Raw genomic sequence first — 13266 nt, forward strand, 5'->3', positions numbered from 1 at the left:
TGATAGCAAAAACCCAAACTAGAAATAAGTGTACCCAAAAGAAGTGTATAAAGAGAAAAAAGAACAGGGCCCAATACCGAGCCGTGCAGGACACCAACAGTGAGGGGAAAGGAATGAGAAGTTAGTACCCAGGGAAACTGAGAAAGAACAATTTGACAAATAAGAAGAAAACCAAGAAATAGCATTACCAGAAACACCCAAAGATACCAACCGTGACAATAGAATCCAGTGGTCAAGGGTATCAAATGGTGCCGATAAATCAAGCAGCACTAGCACTGAAGAATGGTGCCAAGCCTTAGCCACCAGGATATCACTCAAAACTCGAGGGAGTGCTCTCAGTTGAACGTCCAGCCCTAAAATCCAGACTGAAATGCATCAGTAAAGTCATGACAAGCCAAATAAGGGGCCAATTAAAAGAGGGAACTCTCTCCAGTACTTTGAACAAAAATGGAAGGAGAGATACTGGTCAGCAATTAACGTATACAAGAGGATCAAGGGAAGGTTTTTTCAACAACAGACAAAGGCATGTTTATAAGAAGCAGGAAAATCACCAGTGGTAAGCAAACAATTCACAAGGCCAGTCAAAGAAGGCAAAAGAGAAGAACCTAAAACAGAATAAAGAAAAGTAGGAAAAGGATCACTAGGTGCTGCAGTTAAAGGGGAAGCAGAAACAATTGCCCAGGCCTGCTCCTCTGACACCCAAAAGAACTCAAATTGGTCTTCTAGGGATTGAGTGGGAAAAGGAGGAAGAAGATTAAGGTCAACTGGAAAAGCCAAACTAATTTTCTGAATGTTCTGAAAAAAATTATTAGCTAAATCATCAACTGAAGGGGATGATGAAACAACTAAAACAGAGAGAGATAATTCTGGAGCCAATAAGCTCTTAAAAGTACTAAATAACCACCTTGGGTTGTGTGCTTGAGTGAAAAAAGTGGACTGATAAAAAAATCTGTTTGAGTATTTACTGACTCTTCTGACAGATGGTAAGATACAGTAGAATGTCACTCTTGACAAATGTTTACCTCCAGACATTGTTCTTGTATAGATGGGGAGGTCCCTGGCTACTCTCTTGAGCACATCTTGATGGGTTTCATTTCTAGGTTCTCTCTCCATCAATTCCTTATCTGCATAGGACAGGTGGAACTAAGAAATAATGAAATTGTTAATTAGTAGCATAATAAGTTACTTCTCTTACTCACCCTAAAAGGCATGGTTATGATGTGCCAGATATTCATGCGTGCCAAAGATTGGGTGTAATCTGAAAATGATCACAAATGACTCTATGCATTTTTCTACTTTGATGTTATAGTACTCATTTTGTTAATTTATTTATGAAAAATATAAGAGAAGAGTTATATATTTTGCAAAAGCAAAGAGAAAATCAATGGGAATGCAGTCCACAGTTTCATAGTTTTGGGAATGTTTGTTACTAGAATGGGTCGGTGAAAGCATTGTCACCTAGCAATGAGCTTGTGGACATTACATGGAATAATATAATCTGGTACAGTCACACCATGCCTTAAGTATGAGTGTAAGAGGCAACAGGTTGTGCAAAGAAAGTACAAACTATACGTCCACAAGCAAGATCACTAACTCTACAATTCAGGGCCCATTTAAAAATCAGAGTGCATCAAAAAGAACTGCTTCATTATTGTGTTCCATTCTGAATGTTTAGAAGCTTCATAATTAATGTGTTGGTGCATTTAGCCTCTTCACACCAGCACCAGTGGTCCCAGAAATGTGCAGTGCTGGTGTGGAGAAGCTGCATGTATTTATGTTGGCCACATAGAGCACTGCCACAGGGAAGTGCTTTTCAGAGGCCACCCACATGGTGATAACATTTTGATCTGCCCCTAACAAAGCTTCTCACCCCTAACAAAGCTTCTCACCCATCACCTAAGTTAAGCAGCATTTTCTGGGTGGGGAGATCAAATGATCCCCCACCTGGCCCTCCATGACATCAACCAGTCCCTAGTCAAAGCACCGATTGGAGCTCTAGCCAGCACTTCGGTTGGGGACACAGTTTTGCTGTGCATGGGCTTTCCCAGCCACTTCAGCTAGGGCCCCTTCACCCACCTGCCTCCCCCTCCACACACACCAATGAGGGAAGGCACAGGGCAGGGAAAGCCACCCCAACCGAGGCAGTGGCTGGAGGAGTGCTTCTCCAGCTGGCACCTCAACTGGGACCCAGTTAGTACATGCAGGCTTTCTCTAGATGTGGAAAGCCTGTGTGCCCTGATGCCACCCCAAATGAGGCATGGGGTGGAGTAGTGATCCTCTACCCTCTGCCTTAGTTTGTGCATCTTTGCCAGCCCTGCTTCTTCTCCCATTGAGGAAGATGCAGAGGGTGAAGCACTTAGTGTGTCATTCTCACTCCCAATTGGGAGGGCAAGCAGGGCGCTAAGAAAGGAGAATCCCCCACTGATCAGAAATAACAAGGGAATCCCCCTCCCCATGCCCCTAATATCCTTCAGGAGGCAGGGCCCATGAAGGAACTCAAAGCCTCCACGGGCTAGATGGGGAACCCCCATCCCTGTGCTAACTATTCATTGACCTGGTTCACACAACGCAGTGCAGCTTGTTGTGGGTTATTTAACCTACAACAAGCAGTAGTGCCCATGGGTACTTTGCATATCTAACCCCCGCTTTGGGGTCACTGTGTTGTGCGAACGTGGCGAGTGTGGGCTATGTGAGGGTTAAACATCCCTTGCATAACCCATGGTCTGTTTTAGGTTATGTGAGGATTATTTAACCCTCACATAACCCACGCTCACCAGGTTCGCATGACACGACAACCTGAGGTAGGGTTGGATAAGCAAAACGGCAGCCACATGCACCACAGCCTCATTGTGGATTAAACAACTCACAGTGGGCTGGGCTGTCATGCATACCAGCCCTCTGAGACAACCATGCAGACTAAATGATTAACTCTCCCAGTGCTCCCTATTGTTCAAACTTCAGTTTGAGAATTAGATTTTACAGTGGAAGCCACTAAACACTTAATTCACACAAATGATACCTTTACGATATAGCCTCATTGACAATCTTTTAACCCTTAAATAGTCTCAGTGAGAACATTATTCTTTTAGGAAAAGATCTTGAAGGGAGCCTGTAATTGAGCTGGAGAAGACAACCTTGTGGACTCTACAGGGCAGAAATGCTTGGATAAATTACAGTACTTTGTAGCAATGTATTACTTCATTTGACTACAGAAATGTCTGCAAGTGATTACAGAAGAATACAGCTATATACATATTTAACCCTAACATTTAGAAATAATGCTTTCTCATAAGATATTGCCTTTTAATACTTTAAGGGTGCAATCCTATGCATGTTTAGACAGAAAACGCCTACAACTTCCAGCATTCCCCAGCCAGCCATGATGGTTGGGGAATGCTGGGAGTTATAGGGCATTTTTCTGTCTAAAAATGCATAGGATTGCTCCCTAGGTTGCTAAATCCAAGCTTTTAAAATTAACTGGAAGTGTATTGTCTGTGAAAAATGCATGAGCTGATCTTTTTCATTTTGTTTTAACTGAAATCAAGCAGCAGTGATAATTTTTTCCCATTTATATCTGCAGAGGCAATGTACGTATATAATGTTAGATTCCAGACAGTGACAGTGTTCAGATGACCAGCAGATGAAAGGAAGCCACCGTGGCTTCTTTTCCCTGCCCTGCATGTGCTGTCACGTGCCTGCCATTTCCTAACTAGCTCGCTGCAGCGTGGGTTGCCCTGCCATCCAAACCCGGCAAGGTGCATGGTGAGGGTGGCTTCTAAATCACCCTGTAACCCCTACAGCAACCTATGGGTTGTGGTTTGGAGGACACCCCCACTGTGCACCTTGCTGGGGTCAGACAACGTGGCAACTAGCACCATGGTGAGGGTAATTAGGGGAATGGTGGGCACATGAGCAGCATGCTTGGGATGGGGAAAAGAGCCACCATGGCTTCTTTTCCTACTGATCACTAGAACCTGGCTGGTGTGTGGAATCCAACTAGTTTCCCTCTGCCAATGGGAGGCACCCATCACCACAATGGTGAGGGGCACAATTTTCAAAAAACTCTCCCTGTAGCCTCCTATGCCCTCCAATCTGCTCTGGAGGGCCCCCATTCTACTGATGGAAGCTTTCTGTTAATGCAGAGGAACTAGTTGGATTCTACCCTATTGGCCAAGAAGAAATGGTTTAACAGAAGAAACACAAATGTAGATTAAATATGGCAATACTTTTGGAAACAAAAAAAATACTTTTTTTTGCAATAATTTATCAAATGTCTCTTACTCCCCACAAAACATGAAGTGAATGTAACCTAAGAAATTACGCCCAAGCATAATCATAAGCTCACATCCACAAGCCACTAAACTGTGATTTGATTTATTTCTTCAAATACACGTAGCATTGAAAGGATGCTATTTTTAAAACTTTTTATCTTTCCTCCATGATTAATCTCAACTCTTAGCTTTTGTATCTTAAGGTGTCAGAGATGGAAAAGTGATTTCACTTACCTGAATAGATGCACCTGATCTCGTAAGCTAAGCAGGGTCAGCCCTGGTTAGTACTTGGATGGGAGACTGCCTGGGAATCAGCCTCCCTGCACTGAGCAGGGGGTTGTACTCGATGGTGTAGGCCCCTTCCAACCCTATGATTCTATGATTCATTCAGGGGAAAAATCAGCTAACTATAGAGGTCACTCAGAAGCGCAACTCAAATATCAGATAGCATTTTAATTATTTTGTCTATCAGTTTCTCATTCCATAATAGCAAGCCAGGAAATATAAAAGGAAGAACAATGAACTATGTGAAATAATTATTTGTTTGAATGTGTATATGAAAGTACATTGTAGCATCAGCTATGATTTCATTCACCTGGATATAAAATGTTTGCCATGATCAATAAAAACCATATGTTGCTAACTAGCGGCCTTCAGAAGAATGGGATGTAGAGCTAGAAACGATAAATTCATACAAGATGTTATTTACTCCTAACACACATGGGAACTTTATGCACCACAAACAAAATTAACGAACAGGTTTTTCTTACACCAAATTGTAACTTACTTCTTTGGAAGGATTCAGTGGTAATGTAAAGATTGTTTTCCAGTAAGACCACAAAAACATCACGAAAAATAGATGGTAGGCAATCAGGCACACCACTAAAACAAAATAATAAAATTAAGGCATTAAACAAATGACAGAAATTGCATAGTAGTGCCAGAGATATACAGACAACCAAGAAAAAGCTAAACTTTCCCAAAGGCTCACAAACAGGGAACAATGTTATTAAGACACCAACATAATTATAAAATAAAGCAAAAACAATTAAAGATTTGCAGCACTACCAGAAGGTGGCCAGACAGAGACTTGGAAAGTTTTCTAAGGAATAGAATTCTGTACGTTCTGTGCCATCTAACCAGAACATCCATGTCTGTGCCCCTTGTTGTATGGATTTGATTAGGCAACAGCATCTCTTCTTAGTACTTATATAGCACCATCACTGTGCATGGTGCTTTATAGAGCAACAAGAGAAACTAAAGAACACGAAAGCAGCTCTGCTAGATCAGACCATAGGCCTATCTAGTCCAGCAACCTGTTTCCAACAGTGGCCAGCCAGATGCCCAGGGGACGCCCACAAATGGGGTATGACAGCAATAGCCCTTTCCTCCTGTTGTTCCCCAGTGATTGGTATTCAGAGGCAATATATAGCCATCATTACTGGTAGCCATTGATAGCCTTAAAAAAAGGTAAAGGTGTCCCCAACCAGTCGTGTCCGACTCTAGGGTGCGGTGCTCATCCCCGTTTCTAAGCCGAAGAGCCAGTGCTGTCCGAAGACGCTCCTGTGGTCATGTGGCCAGCATGACTGAACACCAAGGTGCACGGATAGCCTTAATTGATAGCCTTAACCTCCATGAATCTGTCTAATCCGGTAAAGATGGCAGAATAGTTGGTCATGTTTTGGCTCGCTCTTGCATCCTCTGCTTCATTATCCTGGTAACTGCCTAGTTTTCTAACTCTCACTCGTGATAAATAATTTTCTCCTACTTTGCCAATTATGTGTTGTTGTTTTCTTTGTTTGGCCTGATGGTGACAAGGAAAACTACAAAGGGGAAAGTAATGCCAACTTCCGCCCAATCACCACTGTAGCAACAAAGGCTTTGCCTGAAGAAGAACTCAAGGGAGATTTTATGACATTACTTAGAATTATAGTTGGAGATTTAAGGCTGATTAAAGCCTCTATAGTAATGTTACAGGAGTCTACTGACAGAATAACAGGGGGACTGGATCTTTTGGAAGCTAGAGTTTCACAGCTGGAAGATAAATCTGGGGCTTATGAAATTGTGTTGTCTGGTTTGCAGAGTTCTAATCTTATTTTGAAGTGTAAGGTAAATGAGCTAGAAAGTCAATCTTGTTGTTGTAACCTACACATTATTGGAATATGTGAATGGGCTGAACAGGGGCAACCAACTGCTTTTATGTTTTGTGTGACTTATTGGGTGTGTCCAAGGACTATCAGTTAGATTCAAGTGGGCACACTGAATCCCAGTCCCCTTCTCCCAGTCATAGAAAGCCCTCATCCATTCATTGTGATGTTTTCAAAGTTTTCTTTCAAGGAGTTTACTTTAAGAGCTGCAAGAAACAAGAAACAAGGGATAAGAGCTGATATGGGGAGCTGATAAAATGCAAATAACTATATTCCCAGACTATAAAAAAGAGATATCAGAAAAATGGCATGCTTTCACTAAATCTCAAGCATTGGCACATGATAGCAATCTGCAGTATTTCATTTGTTTTCCTCCTGCCATACTTAAGAATGGAATCTGGTCTGTAAATGTTCAACACACCAATAATGTGGCATAAGTCCAACTGCTAGGGTGGTGGAGGAGGGGTGAACCTGTCCAAGGTTTTAAAGCTTCAAGGTCATGTGTGTGTGTATGTATCAACATGAAATTCTTCCCCCTCCCTTTTTTTCTACTACTGACAGAGCTTCATTTTGAGACATTTACATTTCAAGAGCTGGTGTGACATACATTTGTGTGCCTGCATACTGTATTAAGGGAACAGCAAGAGGGGAAGGCACTTAGGTGCCCTCCCCCAAGAATAGAAAATATTCTCAGGTGCCTGAAAAAAAAACTGTTATTATGCCCAGTGCGTTTTTGAAAGGTCTTTACTTCCTGAGGGGCCACTCATCTTTTTTCCAAATGTGTTGCAGGAAATCTTTCCAATGCTTCTACTGCCTTAGAATGCATTTTGTGTACACTGGACATCACAGAGACTTAAGAGGAAGCTGGCTAGCTCGGCTAGATGCTTGTAATGTAATGACAACAATGCCTCATTGCAACATATAATGTGGGCATGTCCTGTAGTGGCTTCTTTTTGGTTGGAAATGACTGCTCATATAAATTTTGTTCTTGAAAAATCTGTGATAATGGCAGATGTACATGCACTTTTAAATTACAGCCCTGTGATATGGGGATTAACAGATGGACAGCAAAAATGGACACTGAGAGCCCTTACAGTTGCAAAGAGACTTCTACTTCAAGGTTGGAAGGAAAAACACTCACCACCTGTCACTCAACAGACTGAAGACCTCACTGTCTTGCTGCATTTGAGTGTATCTCCTACAACCATCAAAGTCGCATGGATGCTTATTTAGATTATGGACTGCTTATATTAACGTATATATTTGAAATGGAAGTATTAAGTCCTCCCCCCCACTTTGTGTTCTTCCCTCCTCCATATCAACGGAGATGTTAATGATTACTATGTATTCATGTTTTATGATGAGTCCCCTTTTTTTTGCTTTTTTCTGTTATTGTTGTTAATGTTGCATTGCAAATAAAAAGATTTTAAAAATGGATATGTCTAATATCCTCTTAAAGCTGAGTAAGTTGGTGGCTATCACCACATTTTGTGGTAGAGAATTCCATAACTAAACTATGTGCTATGTAAAGAAATAAATAGGTCTCTGCCTTCATAAGCTTACATTTTAACAACTGACATGGGGGAGGAAGGTAGAGGCAAGGGAAGACAGGAAAATAATATGTTCAGTTCAGTGACATATACTTAGCCTTAGTTTCAGTAGGGGATAAGGACACAAAAAGTTATTCAATAATGCACAAGATAGACAACATTATAGGGGGAGAAACAGAGTGGATTCTCCACATTTACAATCGCTTCCTTCTAGTCAGGAGACACTACAATTGGCAACCAGGTATTAGGAATGGGGAGGGATACAAGTGACAAGAGGATTCAGCATAGATAGGGGCCATGTGAACATCTGTCATTCCCCGACTGGAGGAGTCCTCCTCAGAGGAGGAGCTGGAGGGCCCAGAAGCCCAGGGCACCCTAGACCAGGGACTGCCACCAGACCCACAGGAGCCTGAACCCTCAGGGGAAGTGGCTGCAGGGCCATCCTTGTCAGGAGAAAGGGACTCTGCCTCTGAGGCAGTGGTAGAGCCATCCCCTGATCCCCAGGAGTGTCGTCACCTCAAGTGACAGGCTAGCAGGGCTCCTGTGCGAAGGAATGCTTGCCTCCAGAAAAGGTCTCCTCAGGAGAAAGGGACTCCTCAGGAGTAGACTCAGAAAAGGGAGCTCTGATTGCTGCAGCTGTACTCTGGGTGGGGTCTGGCTGGCTTTGGGCTTAAAATCCTTCAGTGGAAACCCAGCCTCTGCCATGTATCTTGCCTCCTGAATTGTACCCTGTGACTGATGCTCTGTTTCCTGGCCTTTTGGACTGCTCAGTGACCTTGCTTCTGGACTGTGTAACGTACCTGACTGATTTACTGTGTTTGACCTCTTGCTTGTTATCTTGACTACTCCTGCTGCTGCCTGATCCTTGTTGCCTGCCTGCCTGTGTTCTGACCTCTGCCTGGATTTTGACTGCTCCTACCTTAGTTTAAACCTCCTTGGACTGAAACCTGTGTGCTTGACCATTTGCTTGCCAACTTGACTACTCTACTGCCTTGTTTCCCATATGTACTTGCAAACAGCCAAGACTTTTGTTCTAGAGCAGAACAACATCTTCCTAAGCCTTCTTTGTGGCTCTCCTGGGTTCTGCATCCACTTCATAAGCAAGCAAAGAGGCAGCAGCAGCTGTGACACAAGTACACTGATGCACATTTGGTAGCTACAGCAGCAGGAGGGAGGGAGGGAGGAAGGATGAAGAGGTGTGGAAGCAGCAGCTCAAGCTCCCCAGTTTCATCAGTTAACCCATGGACATTATCTCTGGTTGCTCTTGAAGATGGTAGCATGTAGGGGAGGAATTAGTCTACTGGATATTTCATATATTTATTAGATGTATAGCTCTGTTCGCCATAACTCTTAGGATGGTGTATGCTTAGAATAAAAACACAAAACCAATAATATTCTAACATTAAACAGTAAAATCACAGAAGCAACAGCCATTACCAGTTGATAAAATCCAGTAGAAGCTGTAAAAACACACAACGAAAACAGCCAGTTTGTCAGGCAGACTATAGAGCAAGGAATGCTTTCTTTAGTTCTGAATCTGAAACAAACCTGCATTCTTTCCCCCTGACTAAATCAATGAAAATCCTTTCTAGTCATTGACTAACATTCCTGGCACAATGATGATTCCAGAGAAGGACTCCAAGGCTGTTCTTCAGCATTGTATCTCTTTGCAGTGAAGCCAGATGTAATATATAAAAACAGACCTCACAGTCAATTTTCAAGTAGTGGTATAAACCCTGCTTCCTGAGAGCTTTGCAAGTGAAATGACATGCATACCAAGAAACTGAACTTTGGCTCCGTCTTAATTTTGCCACTATCCCCTTGCTTCAGATAGCTATCCACTTTATTTTTAAAAGTGTCACCTCATGAGTTATTTATTCATTCATCACCTTATTAATCTTTTTTTGAAAAGGAAGCTTCTTTAGGGGTCCAATCCTATGCATGTTTAGACAGAAAAAAGTCCTACAACTCCCAGCATGTGATATCTTTCTTCACCCTTAGTCCTACGAACCATCATTATGTCACAGCACTGTCTGAATTGCTCTTCCAATAAGCCACCAAAAAAGGATAAAGTAGCCACCTACATTTTGCGCTACAGAGGATAACCTTTAAAACATGGTATGTAGACTGTGATGTGTATATAAGCATGAAATATATTTACTAGAACTAGTTTTGCTGTTATGAAGTACCAATTTAAAGTCTTCACTTCAAAAATCAATACAACCAGTATTTACTATAAAATGGTAGCTTGATTTTTATTCTTCTATGGGGGAACATTAAGGGTCTGTCTCCTCCACTCCCACAGTCTGAAGAAATACAGACTACAATTCCACAAAATTCTATTTTTGTCTTCCTCTCGCCTATGCGCTGGTGGATAGTGAATTTGATCACATGAGTAGTCAATTTCGTTACTGAATAACTTCCACTGTCTACTCCAAAATCATAATCTCACCCCGGTTTCTGCTCCTCTTTTGCTCTGTTCTAAATAACCTCTGTTTATTATATAAAGATCCTTTTCATTTGTCTCCTACTAGATACTGCTCTGTTCTTATGCTACTGCCCTGAGAAAGGCTTCTTCCAGACCTGTAGGTATTTCTGCTACTGGCAGGCTCAAGAACTGCTGATTCTGATACAAGTTAATAAAAATAGTTACATTGACAGAAATCAAAATACAGAGTGGAAGTCCAGTTACAAAAGTTGTGATGCAACCTTGCTGAATCTAAGCAGGTCTGAGTCTAGTCAGTGACTGGGTTCACACAACACACCAACCCACATTCAGACTGGGTTCGGACGATCAATGGGGAAACAATGCAGTGTTTCCCTCACTCCCACATGTGCTGGTCATGTGACCAAGATTACCCTAATTATCCACACTGTCTCGCAGGTTGCTTTGTCGTCTGAACCCAGTGCACAGTGCAGCTGTGGTTACTTTTCACCCACCCTACAACCCATGGCTTGCAGTAAGGCTTGTAGGGCTGGTGGTGAACAGTCACCAGGGAAGCACCGCATGCCAGGTTTGGAAGACACAGCAACCCGCGACATGGTGTGGGTAATTCTGGTCACACAACCAGCACGTGTGGGGGCAGGGAAAACAACCAATGCTGAGTTATTTCCCCTGCTGATCATCTGTACACTCCCTTAGTGATTGAGTGTGGGTTGTTGAACCATGGGTTGTTGTTCAACCGTGGGTTATCGTGTTGTCTAAACGTAGTGTGTTTTCTGCAAGGTGGCTTGTTAACCATGCTGAACAATCCAACAACAAACCATGGGTTCTCAAGGTTTCAAGAAAAATAAGCCACATTGCATGGTTAACAAGCCACCCTGCGGAAAATGTCCTGGGTTCAGACAACATGCTAACCCACAATTCAATAACAACCCACAGTTCAACAACAACCCACACTCAACTACTGAGCATGGGTTAGAGTGCTGTGTGAACCCAGTCTATGTATGCCACCTTGAGTTCCATGAAAGAAAAGCAGAACATAAATATAATAAATAAATAATTACATACCTTTTTCTCCAATATTTGTTATGGTTACTGCAAAATAAAGAGAAGGGGGGGAAAGACAAGATGAAAAATACTAGTTACCATTTTTTGGACGTAGACAAGCATTCCAATTTTCTTGAGTTTGTGTGCGTGTCTTTGGTAATTTAACCAGTTTAGATTTGGTTTCCTGTACTTTGTAAATTGCTAAAATAATAAATTAAATATCTTTTCTAAATAAGATATGGAATAATATACTGGTATTTGCAAGCAACTGCCTGCCACAGCAGAAAGATAGCCAAAACTGGCCAGCTGTTATGTATGTTTCTCATAAAGAGAGACATCTTAGGGGGAAAACACTCTCTCGAAGGATGATTGGATCCTTGAGACACCAGACAGACAGCTACAACACACAAGAAGGGAGGGACAGGCAACCTTCCCAGTACATTCAAGCCTGGCAGGTCACACAGCAGCTTTGACTAGAGATGGACAGGAGTTTTTAAGACTGCTGAATATGGTGTGATAGACAATACTATTTGAAAGTGATGGTGAGTGGAAATATGCTTCCAAAAGGGTTGGGAATGCTGCTGGTGGGGAAGATCCTCCTGGTTCTGAGGTGCCTTCTTCATAGGTGAGTGGTAGAAAAGGGGGAAAAGGGGTCCCTTCATGGATCACTGCCTTGTTGTGGCGAAGGGGCTCGCGTAACTCAGTGAAGCCATAAGCTATGCCGTGCAGGGCCACCCAAGACGGACAGGTCATGGCAGAGAGTTCTGACAAAATGTGGTCCACTGGAGAAGGAAATGGCAACCCACTCCAGTATTCTTGCCAAGAAAACCCCATGGAACGTATCACAAGGCTAAAAGATAGGACGCCGGAAGATGAGCCCCTCAGGTCGGAACGTGTCCAATATACTACTGGGGAAGAGCAGAGGGTATTTCCAAGTAGTGCCAGAAAGAGTGAAGCGGCTGGGCCAAAGCCGAAAGGACACTCAGCTGTGGATGTGTCTGGTGGTGAAAAGAAAGTCCAATGCTGTAAAGAACAATATTGTTTAGGAACCTGGAATGTCAGATCAATGAATCAAGGTAAGCTGGAGGTGGTCACACATGAGATGGCAAGATTGAACATCGACATCTTGGGAATCAGCGAACTAAAATGGACAGGCATGGGCGAATTTAATTCAGGTGACCATCATATCTACTACTGTGGGCAAGAATCCCTTAGAAGAAATGGAGTAGCACTCATAGTCAACAAAAGGGTGGGAAAAGCAGTACTGGGGTACAATCTTAAAAACGATAGAATGATCTCAGTACGAATCCAAGGCAAACCATTCAACATCACAGTAATTCAAGTCTATGCCCCAACCACTGAGGCCGAAGAAGCTGAGGTTGATCGGTTCTATGAAGACCTACAACACCTTCTAGAACTAACACCAAAAAAAGATGTCCTCTTCATCATAGGGGATTGGAATGCTAAAGTAGGAAGTCAAGAAATCACTGGGATAACAGGCAAGCATGGCCTTGGTGTACAAAATGAAGCAGGACAAAAGCCAATAGAGTTTTGCCAAGAGAACACACTGATCATAGCAAACACTCTTTTCCAACAGCACAAGAGGCGACTCTACACATGGACATCACCAGATGGTCAATATCAAAATCAGATTGATTATGTCCTTTGCAGTCAAAGATGGAGAAGCTCTATACAGTCAGTAAAAACAAGACCTGGAGCTGACTGTGGCTCAGATCATGAGCTTCTTGTTGCAAAATTTCAGCTTAAATTGAACATAGGGAAAACCACTAAACCATTCAGGTATGACC

The 13266-nt window shown here is 42.6% G+C and overlaps 1 protein-coding gene across 3 annotated transcripts in view; it reads right to left on the reverse strand.

The window, feature by feature from the left end:
- ZDHHC2 (zDHHC palmitoyltransferase 2) overlaps nucleotides 1–13266 on the reverse strand; it is a 56720-nt gene that overhangs the window by 29007 nt on the left and 14447 nt on the right. For 2 of the 3 annotated variants that reach the window (XM_084856679.1, XM_084856677.1), the window contains exons 2-4: nucleotides 11480–11506; nucleotides 5059–5153; nucleotides 1023–1143 (exon numbers count right to left, since the gene is read on the reverse strand). In XM_084856679.1, the coding sequence (XP_084712805.1) occupies nucleotides 1023–1143; nucleotides 5059–5153; nucleotides 11480–11506 (243 nt within the window). The remainder of the gene's footprint in view (nucleotides 1–1022; nucleotides 1144–5058; nucleotides 5154–11479; nucleotides 11507–13266) is intronic. The other variant, XM_084856680.1, reaches the window with a different exon arrangement.

This window comes from Heloderma suspectum, chromosome 5 (assembly GCF_057233095.1).
Source record: "Heloderma suspectum isolate Gila_16-S chromosome 5, 16-S_ref, whole genome shotgun sequence".
Lineage (NCBI taxonomy): Eukaryota > Metazoa > Chordata > Lepidosauria > Squamata > Helodermatidae > Heloderma > Heloderma suspectum.